Raw genomic sequence first — 19335 nt, forward strand, 5'->3', positions numbered from 1 at the left:
AAAAAAAAATCAATATCATTATTTTTGACTAAACTCATTTATACTATCTCAATTTCATTATCATCGATGAACTTCCAATAATAACTCATTCATATAATTGACCCTTTAAAAAAAAAAAAAACTTCTTCATATAAGTATTATTATTTTTGACTTATCTCATTGATTTTTTTTTTTGAAGGAGACTTATCTCATTGATGAAACTAGAAAATTATCTACCAAAAATAAAGTACTCCATTATTAGAAAAAAATAATCTTTCTTTTGATGAAGTAAGCATTGATTTTCTTTGACAAAAATGAAGTAAGCATTCATAAAAGTAGCACTATTTGTCTTTGTTCTGAACTGAACTGTACTTCAACTCAAGTACACAAACTGAAGTAGTAACAAAAAACCATGATGTTTCTCCAACAAAGATCCACCATCATCATCTTCTTGTTTTCACTATTACTAATACACCTCCCTAAATTCTTCACCACCCCAGATTACCCATGCAAACCACCACACTCTCACTACCCATTCTGCAACATCTCTCTCCCCATCTCCACAAGAACAACCTCTCTCATCTCTCTCCTAACCCTCTCCGACAAAATCAACCAACTCTCCAACACCGCATCCTCCATCTCCCACCTTGGCATCCCATCTTACCAATGGTGGTCTGAAGCCCTCCATGGCATTGCAACCAATGGTCCTGGTGTCAACTTCAATGGATCAGTTAAATCTGCTACAAATTTCCCTCAAGTTATCGTCTCCGCCGCGGCGTTTAACCGTTCTCTTTGGTTTCTTATTGGTTATGCTGTTGGTGTTGAAGGTAGGGCTATGTTTAATGTGGGACAAGCTGGGTTGAGTTTTTGGGCTCCAAATGTTAATGTTTTTAGGGATCCTAGGTGGGGGAGAGGACAGGAAACTCCTGGAGAAGATCCTATGGTTGGTTCTGCTTATGCTGTTGAGTTTGTTAGAGGGATTCAAGGTGTTGATGGAATCAAGAAGGTGTTGAATGATCATGATAGTGATGATGATGGTCTTATGGTCTCTGCTTGTTGTAAACATTTTACTGCTTATGATTTGGAGAAATGGGGAGAGTTCTCTAGGTATAATTTCAATGCTGTGGTAAGTTTTTTTTTTTATTTGCTTTTTGCTTTGACCATGTTTGGATAAACAACTTAATTTGTAGTTGTAGTTAGCTTATAGCATAAACGCTTATTATAAGCTATTTCCTTAACAATAGATAAGCTAAAGTCAAACTTTTTTCATATAATCTATAAGCTATCATGGAGAGAAAATAAGCTAAAAACAACTTATAATTTATGAAAATGTCATAAATTGTTATCATTAGTTCTCTGAAACAGTAGATAAGATGCTAGTAGACTAGATCAAATAAGTCAATACAAAAGGGAGTTATAAGGTTGGCTTGGTATACTGTTTGTATTGTTTCTAAGACTTACCAGCTTTCACTTCCTCAGGATGAGTCAGTCTCAACTTAACTAATCTCCGCAAATCTTTCTCAAATATCTCATTCGTCGATGAAGAGAATGAAATGACTTGTTACTCCTTCAAGACTCAGTTTTCGTTCTTCATTACACAAACGAGGGATTTGTGCTTTTTATCTCTAGTAGCAACTTATCAGCTTCGTCGGTATATTGCCAAGAACATCGTTTGTGACCGTCATCTTTGACAACATAACCAACCCTCAGTCCGCCGACGATGCTGGAGAGTCAAAATTTAGTTTCGTAGTAAATTCACTAAAACCCTTAGAACAATAACCTTGACATTTATGAAATCTTTTGACTGACGAAGTCATCAACTGCTGGATTGAGTATTTCAAGTTTCAACGGTCATACTGTTTTTTAAGTGCTTCAACAAAAAAACCGCAAAACGCCATACTGACGATTAATATTGATATTTGTGTGTTTTGTTGATAACGGTGTGTTGTATATTGACATTTGAGCATCTGTTTCAGCCTAGGAGCCAATATCCGAGATTCCCCAAATCTATAGTTGGGATTTCAAAAGCTTTAAGGACTAAGCCATTTGAGTTATCTCTGACATGTTATATTCTTGGTGGTTTATTTGCTCTTTCAGTTGTGTTGTCTTTTTCGTATTACCTCTATAGTGTTATCAAGGGTAGGAGAACCCAAAACATTGCATTCAATACTAAATTAGGTGAGTGGCGGCAGCACATGCCACATACTATCCTCGTAACGACAAAACCACTGAACACACCCTAGCCAAACCTCCGTTAACATTACTCCAAAAGGGAGTTATAAGGTTGACTTGGTGATCGGAGTTGGAAAGCTTATGGAAATAAGCTAAAAACAACATATGGACATGTTATAAGCTTTTTTCACAAGCTCTGTCAAACAGTCTTACACATCCTTATGCTAATAGTTAACCTCTTCTAACAAGTCAATCCAAATAGACTTGATCACTTCTATTTTTTTAAATTATTTTGCGTCTACGTGTCAGTGTCTGTGCTTTACATATTTTGGTAAATTGAAAATGCTAATCTTGGCATGTTGTGTTAGGATAGTTAAGCCTGTTATTGTTGTTAGCTGAAGTTAGTTTCGCTAGTTACTTGCTTTCATCATGTATAGATATCAGAGATGTGCTAGATTCATTAGTCATATTCATTATTCATATGTTCGAATATGGTGTTGACTGCAATAGGTTTTTGTAGGTAACACAACAGGATTTGGAAGACACTTACCAGCCACCATTTCGTGGCTGTGTTCAACAAGGGAAAGCGAGCTGCTTGATGTGTTCTTACAATGAAGTTAACGGTGTTCCTGCTTGTGCTAGCAAGGATCTTTTAGGACTGGTTAGAAACAAGTGGGGATTTGAAGGGTAAGGATTTGAGGAACTTTTGGAATTTGATTTCATTGAGAAAACACCCACAAAAGCTTTAATTTTGCTGATTATTAGAATTGGTTGCATTGACTCGAGTGTAGGTATATTGCCTCAGACTGTGATGCTGTGGCTACTGTTTTTGAGTATCAAAAGTATGCAAAATCTGCCGAAGATGCTGTTGCTGATGTTCTTAAAGCAGGTATTTTTCTATGTCTTTGAAAATTTGTGGTTTTGTTGAATTAATTTCCGAGAATTTATATGAATTGGATGGTTTCCAAGGTATTTTAATTCATCAATTAAATTTTAGGTATGGATATTAATTGTGGAACGTTTATGCTTCGACACACTGAATCTGCCATTGAACAAGGACTGGTGAAGGAGGAAGATTTAGATAGAGCTCTTTTCAACCTGTTCTCTGTTCAAATGCGCCTTGGACTGTTTAATGGAGATCCGGAAAAAGGCAAGTTTGGCAAACTGGGACCTCAAGATGTTTGCACACCGGAACACAAAAAACTAGCACTTGAAGCTGCAAGGCAGGGGATAGTACTTCTGAAGAATGACAATAAGTTCCTTCCCTTGGATAAGAAGGATCGTGTCTCCTTAGCTATCATTGGTCCAATGGCAACTACGAGTGAATTAGGTGGCGGTTATTCAGGTATTTGTTTTCTTCAGATTGGAGTTGTTATTTGTCAATCTTAATTTAATCATTTAATTGTCTAAAGATCCTTTTCTCGTGGTACTGTAGTACATTGTATTAAGTGAATAAGGGAATGTTTTCTTATGGAAATGATTGACCTAGTTTACTGATTTCCGAATTATATGCTATACCGATCACTTGAAAAATATTGCTGAGCTTTTGTTTAGGTGACTGATGGAAGTTTCTCAGTGTCTTGGCTAATGACCTGTGACTGTGAATACAGGGGCATAATCATTTAATTGTCTGATGATCCCTTGAAATATTAAGTGAATAAGGGAAAGTTTTCCTATAGAAATGATTGACCTAGTTTACTGATTTCGAATTATATGCTATATCGATCACTTGAAAAATATTACTGAGCTTTGGTTTACGTGACTGTGAGTACAGGGGAATGATCTCCCATTTGACAGAAAGGCTGCTTTCTTAAATTTCAATATCTTTTGGCCATTAAGATTATTAATGTTTCCTATCTAATAATGTAGGAATTCCTTGCTCCCCAAGAAGCTTATATGATGGGCTTAAAGAATATGTAAAGACGATATCCTACGCTTTTGGTTGCAGTGATGTAAAATGTGACTCTGATGACGGGTTCGCCGTGGCTATTGACATTGCAAAACAAGCTGATTTTGTTGTAATAGTTGCCGGGCTTGATACCACACTTGAGACAGAGGATCTTGATCGAGTTAGTCTTCTTTTACCTGGTAAACAGATGGACCTTGTATCACGTGTTGCTGCTGCTAGTAAAAGACCAGTGATTCTAGTTCTTACTGGTGGAGGACCCCTTGATGTCTCTTTCGCTGAAAGTAATCAACTAATCACAAGTATTCTTTGGATAGGATACCCTGGTGAAGCTGGTGGAAAAGCACTAGCTGAAATAATCTTTGGAGAGTTCAATCCAGGTATGTATTATGTTAATGAATGAATACACTGCTCGAAAATGTTGTCCTTGTACATATTGAACATTTGAAGTTGATTTTGATGCAGCTGGAAGGCTTCCGATGACTTGGTACCCCGAGTCATTTACCAATGTTCCCATGAACGACATGGGAATGCGAGCTGATCCTTCGCGTGGTTATCCCGGAAGGACCTACCGTTTTTATACTGGAAGCAGAATATATGGATTCGGGCATGGCTTAAGTTACAGTGATTTCTCGTACAGGGTTTTATCAGCTCCAAGTAAACTTAGCTTGTCTAAGACAACCAATGGTGGTTTGAGAAGAAGTTTATTGAACAAGGTAGAGAAAGATGTGTTCGAAGTTGATCACGTTCATGTTGATGAGTTGCAAAATTGCAACTCATTGAGCTTTTCAGTGCATATTTCTGTGATGAACGTTGGCGATATGGATGGAAGTCATGTGGTGATGTTGTTCTCTAAATGGCCTAAAAATATACAAGGTTCTCCGGAATCCCAGCTTGTCGGATTCAGTCGTCTGCATACTGTTTCTAACAAATCAATTGAAACAAGTATTTTGGCGGATCCTTGTGAACACTTTAGCTTTGCAGATGAACAAGGAAAAAGGATATTGCCCTTGGGCAATCATATTTTGAACGTAGGGGATGTTGAACACATTGTTTCTATTGAAATTTATTGATTATTGATTGGTTGTAGAATGTCAATTGTGTAATTCCTTGATGAGTTGACATTTTACTAAAGAAAATAATCAAATAAGTGTATTGTAAAATGCAATTTATGTATAATGTATATGTTGAGAGGATATTAGAATTCAGAACAATAAAGGATACAAAGAGAAACTAGTAATTTGCTCAAAAAAAAAGAAGAAAAAGAAACTAGTACTCCATAATACTAGTGTATACATATTGAATGTAGGATTAAATGTGTCATTGGTCCATGCACTTTCATCAGATTTTGGCATTGATCCCTGCACTTTGTAAAAATATTGGTATTGGTCCCTCTGTTAACTTTCTGTTAAAAAAAAAAACACAAAATCAACGGAGTGCCACGTGGCCCAATCATTTCATGCCACGTGGCACCAATATTAACATTTTTACAAAGTGCAGGGACCAATACCAATATTTTTACAAAGTGCAAGGACCAATACCAATAGTTTTGTGTTTTTTTTTTAACAGAAAGTTAATAGAGGGACCAATATCAATATTTTTACAAAGTGCAGGGACCAATGCCAAACAAAAAAAAAGTGCAGGGACCAATGCCAAAATCTGATGAAAGTGCAAGGACCAATAACACATTTAAACCTTGAATGTATTACCTTACCTATTGCGACTATTTTTTGTGTTGCACAGTGAACTTTTGTCGAATTGTCATCCATATTACTTGTGCATATATTAATTCATACGTATTTTAAGAATGACTTCATTAAATATAATAAATAATGTTAAATATCTTACTTATATTCAAGACCACCTAATATGAGTATTTTTTTAGTTTATCAATGTGACCAAAGAAGAAGTAATGTGTAAAAGAAAAACAAGGAAATAAAACAAAATATTGACCCTATTATGACCTTAATGGAGTTGTTGAGCTTATGCATAAGAATTTAAAATATATTCCAGTCCTTAATTATTTATAAATAAAGGCTTATGTTGTTGACATCATATGCTCCCCATGGTTATTTATGGTACATAGATCTCAAGACTTCTGAGAGTACTGACGAATATATTTACACGTTTGTCGACTATATCACATCTATTATATCTTAAGGTTCACCCTCTAAGTATAAGATTGTGCCAACTAAATTATGACAATTTAAAAATAGTAGTAAAAATAAATTTAAGGTTGCTAATTTACACACACCTAAAAACATTAAAGACTAAGTTAACAATCTACATCCACTTATTTTTGACCAAAATATAAACTTGTAAATTTGATTTTATTTCTTAAAAAAATATTACAAACATATTTTTTCTTAATTGTTATTGTCTTAAACATATCTTTTGGTCATGTGTATATTTATAGACTGTATGGTACACACAATTTGATTTATAGACTGTATGGTACACACAATTTGATTTTGAGGAGTAGGTAACGCCATCAAATCAATAATCGTCATAGCTACTTACTTCACAATCACATAATGTGGAGAAGATTGTCGATTTCTCTAGATTACTAATTTACCATTTGTGGCAAAGTAGTTTGCATAAAATATAAGACAATATGTATTAAATAAGTTTTTCTTCTTTATCCTTCAAAATGTTTTTCTTTTTGTATAAATATAACGAATTTTAATTTTAATTCTGTAGAAAACAAATCAAGAGTTTTTTTAAAAGATAAAACAAAAAGTTTTCATCCTAAAAAAAAAAAATCATTTTGAAGAAAAATTCATTTTAGTTTTAGTACATAATGGTCGGTTTAAGTTCATATCAATATCAAGGGTACCATTTTGTAGTCTAGATGTATTCAAATTATGTTAGTATATTATATTCAATCTTTGTATGTCTTTTATTTTAAAAAAATGACAAGGACATGTCAAATTTATGTCAATTAAGGAACAAAATGAAACGGAAAATTTTAAAGGATGAAAAATACTCTACTTTATTTTTTAGGAAGAAAAATTTTCTATAACTTTTAGAGACGAAAACTTATTTAATCCTTTTCAATAAAATGGTTAGACGGTAATGAGTAGTCATAAGCTTGGATCATTAACCCTTCAGAAAAAAACTTGGATCATTAAGAATTGGTAAAGAATACTCTTGAGAATGTATATGTTGTTTGAAATAGATATAAGTTGTTGTTGCAAGTGTGATAAGAGTTAGAAATCTTTTATTGAATGAAAAAATGAAAGATGAACAAAATATAAGCGTGAGAATTTATAAACTATTTGAACAATATCTTAAGGTTTGAAGTATAAAACATGGTGTTCAACTTGTTAGTATTTTTTTTTTTTTTTTTTACGAAAACTTATTTGTATATTTGTTTTTATCTTATATAAACGATTATCGAACTCTCCTCGTGGCCTAACATAAATTAATCATTCTCATTGAGAAGGGGGTTTGGAAGTTGTAAATCAATCCTTATCATCAGTACACTATTTTTACCAATCATAGCCAAAGTCATTCTTCCATAGGCACAAACACAAATGAATTGTGTTTGGTCACACACACATAAATATGTCATTTTTTTAAAATACTAAATCATTTTATTATCAATTTCTTTCTTATTATTAAAAAAAATCTTGTGATGTGTGTGCCGAAACACTATGCATTTGTGTTTGTGATTATAAAAGAATTTCTCCGGTACACATTAAACAATTGAGGTGAAAGTCAAACACAAAATAAAACTTTTGCCATCTTTTGACAAAAACAAAATTCCTGATGCTGTGAGATTAGGTTCCTTCTGGGGAGTATATAGGCTCTTTCTCAGGTGGAGTAAACACCACGTCTCTATGGATTTTGTAAGGCTAACATTAATTTAGGGAACTAGTATATCATATCATATAGAATTAGTTCTAAGGTAAAAATAAAATGTTGTTGATCCGTTTATAAATTTTTATATGGATGATAATATTTTGGTGTTGGAATATTTAACGAGTAGTCATAATAGTCTCTTAATATATCTAAATTTTAAAATAATTCCTCATTATGTACTATGTTAGTCAAAATAACTCTTTACGTTAAAATGTTTCGTTAATATTATCATATTAGTCCCTCGATATACTTATTTTGTCATATCAATCCCTATAAATATTTAATTACTGTCGGTCTTTATATGAAAAAGGATAATGTCAACATTAAGAGACTATTTTCCTTAAAAAAAAACATTAAGAGACTATTTTAATTTATGTTCTATGAAATGCACAATCAAAAAATATTTTAAAATTTCACTACATTAAAGAACTATTATGATTACCCATTAAACAATCAAGAATCGAAATGACTTTTATCCCATTTTTAAATGTATACAAAAGAAATTACACAACTACTATTTATTTGTGGGATTCAACCGTGAGAAGGAGAGAGAACATTATTTTCTCTCCTTTCATTTCAATATTTTCCCCCTTCTAAATAGACCTTTCATTTCAATTAAGCTTGCTTTCTAATTACCCTTCAATCAGATTTCATAATAGCTATTAAGCTATTTGACAAAGAAACCCTTGTTAATATATTCTAATAAAAAAGCTAATATTTCGATCTTAATCCACAACATAAAAATTAACAATACAAATTGTCTAAAAAAAATATAATTGTATTTTCTACTTGTGTTAACCCTTCTGTTTTCAAAGGAAAGATGATTTGACAATTTAAAGTACGACTTAGATATAAATAAAATCTGTTTGAAAATTATTCTATTCAGAATGGAACTAGATTCTTTCGAACGATTTGTCATGTGGTAAAGCTCATTAGTATTTGGTTAAATATAGTTGTTTTAATTGTTACATAAATGCTATTTTTTTACAACAAGTGTTATATCAATGTTAAACTCATACAAACTATTTTAAAATAGAGAGAGTATCAAGAAAGAGGATAATTTAGGCCCTCTATTAATATTTTTTAAGTAATATGTACTACAACTAAATACTATGCCCCACAACTGTTGTTTTTTTATCAACATACTCTCCCTTATAAGAGCATATTTTAGAGCCAAATTCTTTGAAAGAAAAAAAAAAAAACTACCTTCCTGGCTGGTCCTGGGTATAGAAATAGTAGGGCTCCTATTAGTTTTTGTTCACTGTGAAGTCTCTCTTTTCTAGAAAGTGCTTTGTTACCTAAACAAGTATACCTCAGGTAAAGGGTTAGAATTAATTATAAGTTATAACCGTGGAAAAAACAAAGCACTAGTACTCAAAAACCAAGTCTCTTCTCCTCAAGTATATATTTGCAATTAAGAACATAGAATTTGTGTATCATATTGTGCTTTGAGTCCAATTCCCAGGAATGAATGACCCCAAATATGCCTATCCATACCCTGCTCAAGGTAACTCTTCCTTCTCTTGATACAAAAACTAGATCTTATAGCTAATTAACCATGATTATTATTATTAATACAAGAGCTTTCTAATTTCTCTCATACTATGCTTAAAATTTTCATCATCTGAAACCAATATTTTTTTTTCTTTCTCATATGATATGATTTTTTTTATGGTGTACAAAACTAACCCCTTAATTTGCTAGCTTTGTCCTTTATTCACTTTATGGATTTGTTTTTTTTTCTTCATCCTAATTTTTTTTAGGGTATTCTTTCTATATAGTACATATTTATTTCTTCATCTTTACCAAAAAAAATATATATTTATTTCTTCATAAATTAATCACGTCCTTAATTTAAGAGGAACCTTTTTGCTGGCAGGGTATTATCAAGGTCCCCCAGTGATGGCACCACCTCAATATGCTGCTCCACCACCCAGAAGACAAAGTACTGGATTCCTTGAGGGATGGTGAGTCTATAAATCTCAACTAAATTAATTAAATTGTTCAGTCTAAATAATTAAAACTATAGATTATGATTATTTTTCTTTTCTTTTTCCATCACAAGGAATAAAAATATTATATTTTAATCTTGTTCATGTTCTTGTCGACTTCTATTAATTTTTTTTGTTTGTTTCAGTTTTGCAGCTCTATGTTGTTGTTGCCTCTTAGATGAATGTTGCTGTGACCCGTCAATCATATGTATCTGCTAAAAATATAAAAGTTCCTGCATTTAGAAAAATATAAATAAAGAAGCTAGGTTAGCTATTTAAATATTGATACTTCAAGCTAAAATTTTAGCAAATAGTTTTACTTTAAGTTTATAATTACGCTATGATAAATCTGATTTTCATTTTCCAACTTGGTTGTAAGTTGTTTTATCTACAGGCGTGGTTTTACAGATTCTATCGTGATCTGATTATGTAATGTAATGCAATGTGTGGTAAACACAAAATTCTTGAGTTACATTGGGTCCCCTATGTTCCCTTAATCATCTTCATATTTTTGAATCATCAATATGAATTTGAATAGGAAACGCGGAAATGTAACTTTGGCAAACCGTCAACGTGGATAAGATGCATGCAACATTATCAAAGAAATTTGTGGCACTTAGATAATTGATGAGACATTAGATAACAACTGTCCTAAGGACACTTCTTTTTTAAAGATTCAAAAATAAAAATAATTGATAATTTTCATGTAGAAAAAGTTATTTTTTTAATGTTTCAATGTGTTGAATACACAAATTCTAAAATAAAATTTCTATGTTAAACTTTTTATCAAATGCCGACAAAACATGATTTCACGAGTTTATCCCGAATTTACTGCCACCGTTCGATCTTATTTGGCACAAAGCATAGATGCTGGGATACGATGTCATGCTACAATCACATGCCAAAAAGCTACAAGATAGTCTTGATGTTTTCGCTAATATTTTTTTTCCGCTAGAAGCAGCATTGCCCATCTATTAAACAACTCATTTTCTCTCAATTACATTATCAAACTATCATATCACTATCTTTATCTCTCTTTGTTGTTCGCAACATTTTCCTTAGGATTGATATTGAACCTTAAGCCTTCAAACGACTTTTCCTGCAAAATTCATTCCATCTGCCGGTAAGGATTAACTCTTTGTTATGCTCCTACGTATGTCCATCTCATGTTGCATTAAAAAATAGTGCATGTCCTTAATTATAAATTCTAAGTGAAATAACAAAAACAAAGAGAAGGAAAAAGTATATATGGAGAAAAACGTTGAGGGGGTAAATGTTATGGGGAAAAAAAAAAACCAGATTTAGAGTTATATTGTTCAAGCCGATTAATTTTATCAGCCGTGTTCAAAGTTGAAACGATGTTTTAAGTTTTGATCTAATTGCGAAAGTGTCACCGTGTCAAAGTGTTATAAGCATGTTGTTTTGAAAAACCAGCTTAAAGTGTTTCAAGACTTCAATATAATTGCAACAACGCAATATGGTACATTTTTAAAACGACTTTCACTGGTCTAGAAGTCCTAGCTCAACTGGCAAATGCCGAAATTGCAAGGCCGGACGTCGTGACCCGGGTTCGAACCCGGGACCTCACAGTTATGTGTGAGTTTATTTTCAGTGGATTACCACTTCATCTAAGACCAAAAAAAAAAAAAAAACGACTTTCACTGCAACCGGTTAAGAAAATGGGTCCTTGGATCCTTTTTTTACACTAGTGACCTTCTCTTAAGAAAGGATTATAAAGTAGACTAAAAAATGCAGCAATCTCTGTGTCGAAAAATTTAAAATTTCTTGTAGTGTGAGAAGTATGTAATTGCTTGCTTGCAAACTTCTTAAGCACTCTTCTTCTATGGTTTTTAGAAGATGTATTATTTTAAATTTTCTTCGAATGACTTTGGCAGCTTGTTTGAGTCTTCGAAGTAACTTAATCTCTCGAACTAAATGATCTTGATTTGAAAAAATAGACATTAACTCGCTTGGAATATAATTTGAATTTTGCATATAACATTTATGTAGACAATAATTCATTTTATTTCTTTGACAACAAAGAACTTGATCTCTATGTTCTCGACCTGATCTAGTTCATGCTATTATTGAAAATAGAACTTCTTATTTATTGTCACAAAATAACTTTAGCGGTCTTTCAATTTTATCCACTACATGTAACTATGTGACATATATAGTTTCCCAACAAAGTTCTATGATTGGAAGCCTCGTTACATGCTATAGTGGAAGTGCCTATAAGATATTGTTTCGCACTCTTCCATAAGATAACACCTCCAACTTGTGCGCGCATGGACACGCGCACACACGCATATAAGGTTAAATTTGATATACAAACTCTTAATTATTTATCACGTTTCACATAGGTAATCTAATTCAATTGTTACATTTTGGTTGGTTAACTCACCTTCTGTTGTCACATAATAAATCATTTTTATTAAATTTTGTGGACAAACATTAGCATTCATCACTCCCTTCATCATATTCATCATCTATAAACTAGAAAAAAACTCATCATCTTCATCACCAAAATCATAAACCTAGAAAAATAAAATAAAAAAACTAAAAAATTTAACCAAAAATAGTATCTTCATCATTATCTTCCAAAAATTAACACAAATAATCAAACCCAAACCCAATTTTTTTTGGGTGTAACTTGTTAATTTTTGGAAGAAGATGATGAAAATACTATTTTGGGTTTAGTTTTTGAGATCTTGCTTTTACTTTTCTAGGTTTGGTGATGAAAGTGATGAATTTTTCTGGTTTTTATGATGAAGATGTTGAAGGAAGGGTGATGATGGATGCCAACATTTTTCATAAAAGTTAACATAAATGATTTATTGGCTGATAGAAGCTGAGTAAAAGGATAAAGACTTAACAAAAATTAACTATGAGACCAATATGAAATCACAAATGGTTAATGGATTGTATATCCAATTTAGCCAAAGAAAAACCATGAATTTGCAAATAGCTTCTACTTACTTTACTATTACTATAATAACAGGAAAAAAAATTCCCCTAGTTTTTCCAATTTTGCCCTTGAGAGGGGCATTTTCGATATTTCCTAATTATTGGATTTTATTTCTTGACACATAATCTGTTTTTCTTCTATGTATATGGATTTTATCTGTTGACACATCATCTGTTATTCTTCTATATATATATATATATATATATATATATATATATATATATATATATGGAGTGGTATGAGATTACTTCCCACTATTCAACTTCCTCCGGTTCCATTTAACAGCGCCATTCTCAGTATCCAGTCTAGTTCGGTTCTTCGTTGTTTTTGTTCAAAAGGTTGGTGTTGATTTTCGTTTGCATGTCCCTTATATGTGTTGATTTTGTGTTATTTCTTCTTCTCCTCTTTGTTTTAGTGATGTGTTCCTCTTTGTTTTAGTCATGTGTTTTGATTTAATGGCCTAATCGATTGATAGATTATGATTGGTGTTTGTGTTGTGTTTGTTTTGGGCTATTTTCTCCAATGTTACATTCTGGTATTTGCCAAGGTGCAGAAATTGAAAATTTTGGTGGTTTTTTTATGCATGTATGTTGGTTTTTTTCTTTGGTGTTTGTTTTTTATAGGAAATTATATGTTTAGTTTGATTATTTGTAAGAATAAGTGCTTAATCCAAACATGACCTAGATGCTTAATCAATAAATATTCTGTAATTACAGGTCATTACAATTTATACAGTACAATTTATGGAGTTGTCACTATTTCTGCACTAAGGATTAGTCTTTGTGTTAGTAATCATTGTCTTCATGTGCAGGATATAGAATAACTTAACGCATTTGTATGCTAAAGACATAAGACCAAATGATAAGCAAGAACTTGATGAGGCTTTACAAAGAGAGGTACATGCTTGATTCCTTATTGAATATATAATGCAATTTCACCTATTTGGCATTCACACGACTCTCTGAGTTGATTGATATATAAATATTAATTTTCAAAATCACCTTTTTTATTTGTTTATTTTGTTTCTCAATTTCAAAATTAGTGAACATTAACTCATTAAGTTTTCATCATATCTATTTCTACAATTTGCAGATGAGGGAAGAAGACGAGGAAATTGAAGTTGATGGTGCCAATTACCAGCTTGAAATGATGAGGTGCTTTTGAGAGGTCACTGTGGACAATAATACCGTTGGATGACACGTATGATTTAAGTAACACTTTACATATGTATGAGTCTTTCTAATTTCAGTGGTTTGATAAACAAAATTTGATTTGGTTCAAATTTCAATGTGTTATTTATAATTACTTATCTAACATATGGATAATTCTCTGAATCTAGGTACGAGTCTACATTGCTTGGCTAGCTCCTATCAAACTGTGGAGCTGATTGAAACCTTTATGAAATACCAGGTAGGACTATGTTATGTTGATTTGGAGATCATAATGAGCTGTAGTGATCAACTTTTATTCACCTAAGTGATCAAGTTTGAACCAGTTGAAAGTCCTATTAATGCTTCCTTTGAATCTTCCCTCACTTTCAATACTACTCTTTATTTTCAATTCTTGCAAGCAATATAAATTTCTTTCTAACTTGAATAAAAAGAGAATGTTCAGTAACATATTGTTCAAATATATTGGAGTGTTTCAAGTTTAGCATATATGTTGCATTGATGCATTTTTGATTATTTAGGTGCATAAATTATTTGAACCCTATTTATAGTAGGGTATAAATAGTTTTACCAAGTGGTTTCTTCAGTATGAATTGTACTTCATTGCAAATTATGCAAATTCATACAAACATTACTGTGATGTGCATGTGTAAATTGATCTATTCGATCATCAATCAAGTTTTAGCCTCGTGTTTCATTCTAATTGCCCCAAAAGTTTCATTTGGAGTATGGCTGATTAGGAAGTTTAAAAATGATACCTATCATTAGATCGTTCTGTCTTATTAAATTTGAATTTAGAGACCAGTCAAATTTTGAAGTTGGTCTTAGTTGCTACTCAATCTTTTACAGGTCGCGTACAGATAGATCAATCAAATAAAGAAACTGATTTGCTCAAAAATAACAATGACTTCATTTATGCTTCAGTTGATAAAACTCTTGAAGGTACAGAACCACCTGTAATTCCTTTTGGCTTGAAAGACAGCGACATCAATGTGCAAAATTTACGCTTGCTAATTTACATGACATTCTATTTGTTGGTAAAGATTCAGTTGTAGTCCAAGAAATTTCTTACAATGAGATCATTGCAAAGGGAAGTTCACTGGTAAATGGTATCCGGTCAAAGCAGGAACAAGTAGAAAATCGACTTCATAACCAGGGTGTTGGGGATATTCCAAAATATGTGAATCTTGAACCGTCACTAGCAATGGACTGGCTTGAGATATCATGGGATGAGCTGCGGATCAAAGAACGCATTGGTGCTGGTAAATTTTCTGTTTCTCATGCTTTGCAGTTTTGAAGGAGCATAAATGACGCGATGGCTCTAATTGTTGTTGTTCTTTTATTTATGCAGGATCATTTGAGACAATGTACTGTGCTGAATGGCATGGATTAGTAAGTGTTATATCAATCACTTTTTTCTTCATGCTGAAATTTACTGTTTTTTTGCATATATAAGTTCATGAGTTAATGTGCTTTGTAATCTTTGCTTGATTCTATTTGCAGCAAGTGACATCTACAATAAACACATTAGCAGGTGCATTGTACAAGGTGTTTTGTGCATCTCCTGATCCAGCTAGCATTGAAATGCACCGAGCATGTTTTAATTATTTGAGCCTTGGAGGTGTTTGCTCATACGGACCAATAGCTCTACTCTCCAGTCTGAATCCGCGTCCATTGAGCTTGGTTCTACATTTCTTCGTGGTGGCTGTATACGGTGTTGGCCGCCTCTTGATACCGTTTCCTTCTCCAAAACGAATGTATAAAGCTTTAATTATTTGGTTTAAAAATATATGGTTAATTAAGTTTTGAGTCCTTATAAATATTTACTGTTTTGTTTTTAGTCCCTACAAAATAAAATCACACTTTTTAGTCCCTGTAACATTTTCCTTAAGCATTTTAGGGACCAAAAATCTTGATGGAAATTTTTGACAGGGACTAAAATGCTGATGGAAAAATTTTATAAGGCCTAAAAATGCTGACGGAGAATTATACAGGGACTAAAAAGTGCGATTTTATTTTGTAGGGACTAAAAACAAAATTCTGAATATTTGTAGGGACTATATATATATATACATATATATAGGGGGCATATCACATGAGAATGGACAACTTATGTGAGAATGGTGAGAACACTTATCAACCTTTAGATAAAAAAATGAATGGACCAGATTAAAAGCTTCACATGTGTCTCACCCTATTCAATCAATTTTCATGAAATGTTCATCTTCCCCAACAGTAACACCTTCGTCTTCCACCCACCTCATTTATGTTAACATTACTCTTCACCACCATTAACATCGACGGCCAAATCTGAATGGTTTTTTACGTTTTTTTTTAATTGTAAATAAAGAGGTTCATAGGCTTGTATTATATACTGTCCCATAAAGAACAAATTGTCCTAACATTGTTATCGATCTGGCAAGAACATGTCAAAGAACATCTAGATTGAAGATGAAGTGGTTCAGAGCTTTGCAATTCAAATTAGGGATTTCAAAACTAAGAAAATCAACAGAGCAAAATTAGGGATTTTAATTAGAAACTCAGTTAAGAATCATGCTACTTTGCTTTCAATCACAACAATAGAACGGCCGAATTTCAGATCGGAAATGGTAGAAGGTTGAGGGAGCAAAGAAGAAGAAGAAGAAACAGGACTTTTCTGGAACACAAAGAACAAAGAAGTGTGTGGGTTCATGAAAATTGATTGAATAGGGTGAGACACATGTGAAGCTTTTAATCTGATCCATTATTATTTATTTTTTTAATCTAAAGGTTGATAAGTGTTCTCACTATTCTGACAAAAGTTACCCATTCTCATGTGATATGCCCCCTCTATATATATATATATATATATATATATATATATATATAAACACATGCACACAAGAGGATGTCGTTATTGTTCAAAAAGTAGCCCTCAAAGATTATTGTCATCTGTTTATAAATAAATTCGAACATGCGAATTTATAAAAAAAAACATATATCAAAGATAAATTTATAAAATATCGGATTAATTTATTCAACAAGACAATAATGTTTTTTCCTTCAAAAAAAAAAAGACAATAATGTTTATTTCGGGTATGATAAATAATAGGTGATAGTTTTCATGTTATGTTAACATTGAATTAAATAACTCAATAAATAGATGGTGGTCATGTTGTTTTTTTAACTCATGTTTTTGTTATGGTTAAGCTTATATTGTATGTATGGACCCATGATTTTGTTATTGTCACACTTAAATTGAATTTGACAAGTGCTTGTTTTAGATGAAGTGTATATTTGGTGAATGTTAGGTGAAGTTGTTATGTTAGTATTGAACTAAGTAACTAAATAAATAGATTATGGTCATGTCTTTACTCATGCTTGTGGCTAATTTTAAGTTTTATTTATGGGCTCATATTTTTTTTATTGTCACACTTAAATTGTATTCGTCAAGGACATGTTTCTATGATGTTTTGGACAATCTTTTGAAGTGTTTGTTTTTGGGTAGCTGGTAGTCAAGAAATATTGAATTTCACATACAATGTTAACTAAATATCTCTCTTTGTTATATAGATTATCATATAATGTTAATTTTTTTTTTGAGTTTTTCTATTCACACCCTATATATTTCTGGTTACACCCAGTTTTTTAAAAAAGTTTTTGATAATACTAAAATTGTCATTTTATATAAATTTTCTTAAAATCTTGATTTCATTCATTGTCACTCTAAAATTCCACTCTCTTTCACCCACCAACGATCAAACAATTCTAATGTTCAATTAATCTCTATGGAAGATTAAAGAGTGAATCAAAACATCTCTCATTCATACTCGATTGCATATAAATAAGTGAATTTTTTTTTTCTTTTTCAATAACGCTGGTTTCAATTTTCTTCTTCTTGTTCAACTGCACTGTACGACAGTTTCAGTTTTATATTGTTGAAGTTAACTTAAATTCAGTTTAAGTAGGTTCATGTAAACTTAGTTTACATAACCTACTTAAACTAAGTTTACATGTACATACTTAAACTGATATTACGTATAATCATTGAACAAGGTTGAACTTTTAGATGTACACTTAAACTCAGTTTACATGACCTACTTAAACTGAGTTTACATGACCTACCTAAACTGAGTTTAAGCATGTATACTTAAACTAAGTTTACATGATATACTTAAACTTAGTTTACATGACTTACTTAAAATAAGTTTACATGTACATACTAAACTAGATTACGTAGAATCATTGAACAAGGTTGAACTTTTAAATGTACACTTAAACTCGGTTTACATGACCTACTTAAACTGAGTTTAAGTATGTACACTTAAACTTAGTTTACATGACCTACTGAAACTAAGTTTACATGACCTACTTAAATTGAAGAGGGATTTTAGGGTGTAACCAAGAAAAAAGGAAGATGCTTTTTGAAAATTAAATTTTATGGAACAGTAATTTTGTCATTTTAAGGTGCAACCAGGATTAAACAGGGTGTAAATAGAGAAAAACTTTTTTTTTTATTAAATAGTACTAAATCAATAAAATTTAACAAACTAACCGCATCACTAATTTTAGTCCATTTATAAAAACAAAATCTTAACACATGTTGATTCTCTCTTTCTAGTCGCTGAAAAATCATATGAAATTCTTCAAAGATTCCATAAGGAGGCTTGTGATTAGGGGTATACGTGAGTTGGTTTGGGCTGAGTTTAACCAAACGAAAAACTTAACCATGTAAGGTATTATAGTTTGAGTGAGTTAAAATAACTATCCATTATACGATTAGGTCGGTTTGGATAAACTCGTTAATTTTCGAGTTTGATTGGATTAGATAATAAGTTATCCAAAATATTTGTCTGTTTTTTAATATTAAATGACTAAATGATGATAATACGTATTGATTTTTTTATTATTATTCTTTCATAGTTTTACTTCAATTTTTGTCTTATTATTTTTATTTTATTTTTGTAGTTGGCTGTTCTATGCACAAAATAGAAATTTAAGGAAATGAAATTTGAATTGTCTGTCTATTCTATTGCCTAATCTATTGCGAAACTAATTATGGCAGAGTTAGTCTTGAAACTTTTGCTTTGACTGTTTGTACCTTGCAGTTGAAGCTTCCTTTAGTCCCAAGAAAATTGTTGAAATTAACCATTCATATTTGCAATGCTTAAACAAAATTCTACCACTACCTTTATAGTTGTCAATATATCATTTCTTATTCAAAATAGTGACAGATCCAATTTTCTCATCCAGAACTAATTCGCATGCAACTGTATTTTATGTTTTCTTCCACCTGTTTAACTTGCA

General features: G+C 31.8%; 2 protein-coding genes and 1 long non-coding RNA gene across 3 annotated transcripts; all 3 read left to right on the forward strand.

Annotated features, from left to right (window-relative positions):
* The first annotated feature begins 309 nt into the window (after positions 1 to 309).
* On the forward strand, positions 310 to 5290 carry LOC11426255 (probable beta-D-xylosidase 6). Its single transcript, XM_003612896.4, has 6 exons — positions 310 to 1105; positions 2672 to 2838; positions 2943 to 3040; positions 3149 to 3496; positions 4021 to 4437; positions 4523 to 5290. The coding sequence occupies exons 1-6, from the start codon at positions 392 to 394 to the stop codon at positions 5128 to 5130; spliced, it is 2352 nt and encodes a 783-aa protein (XP_003612944.2). The 5' UTR covers positions 310 to 391; the 3' UTR covers positions 5131 to 5290.
* Positions 5291 to 9097: 3807 nt separating this feature from the next.
* LOC11426256 (uncharacterized) lies at positions 9098 to 10514 on the forward strand. The gene is made up of 3 exons (XR_003012124.2): positions 9098 to 9428; positions 9801 to 9888; positions 10059 to 10514. It is a non-coding gene; the product is annotated as an uncharacterized lncRNA (long non-coding RNA).
* A 4548-nt stretch (positions 10515 to 15062) lies between these two features.
* LOC11413450 (squalene monooxygenase SE1) lies at positions 15063 to 19140 on the forward strand. Its single transcript, XM_024783148.2, has 4 exons — positions 15063 to 15311; positions 15401 to 15441; positions 15553 to 15827; positions 19137 to 19140. Exons 1-4 carry the CDS (start codon positions 15254 to 15256, stop codon positions 19138 to 19140), a joined length of 378 nt encoding a protein of 125 aa, XP_024638916.2. The 5' UTR covers positions 15063 to 15253.
* The last annotated feature ends 195 nt before the right edge of the window (positions 19141 to 19335 follow it).

Source organism: Medicago truncatula, chromosome 5 (assembly GCF_003473485.1).
Source record: "Medicago truncatula cultivar Jemalong A17 chromosome 5, MtrunA17r5.0-ANR, whole genome shotgun sequence".
NCBI lineage: Eukaryota > Viridiplantae > Streptophyta > Magnoliopsida > Fabales > Fabaceae > Medicago > Medicago truncatula.

Excerpts from the sequence above, each read along its gene's own strand:
- LOC11426255 (XM_003612896.4), top strand. The coding sequence starts at position 392 with ATGATGTTTCTCCAACAAAGATCCACCATCATCATCTTCTTGTTTTCA. Across the intron at positions 1,106-2,671 it reads GGTATAATTTCAATGCTGTG|GTAACACAACAGGATTTGGA; the intron begins GTAAGTTTTTTT and ends AGGTTTTTGTAG. Across the intron at positions 4,438-4,522 it reads CTTTGGAGAGTTCAATCCAG|CTGGAAGGCTTCCGATGACT; the intron begins GTATGTATTATG and ends ATTTTGATGCAG.
- LOC11413450 (XM_024783148.2), top strand. The coding sequence starts at position 15,254 with ATGGACTGGCTTGAGATATCATGGGATGAGCTGCGGATCAAAGAACGC. Across the intron at positions 15,312-15,400 it reads CAAAGAACGCATTGGTGCTG|GATCATTTGAGACAATGTAC; the intron begins GTAAATTTTCTG and ends TTATTTATGCAG. Across the intron at positions 15,442-15,552 it reads GTGCTGAATGGCATGGATTA|CAAGTGACATCTACAATAAA; the intron begins GTAAGTGTTATA and ends TTCTATTTGCAG.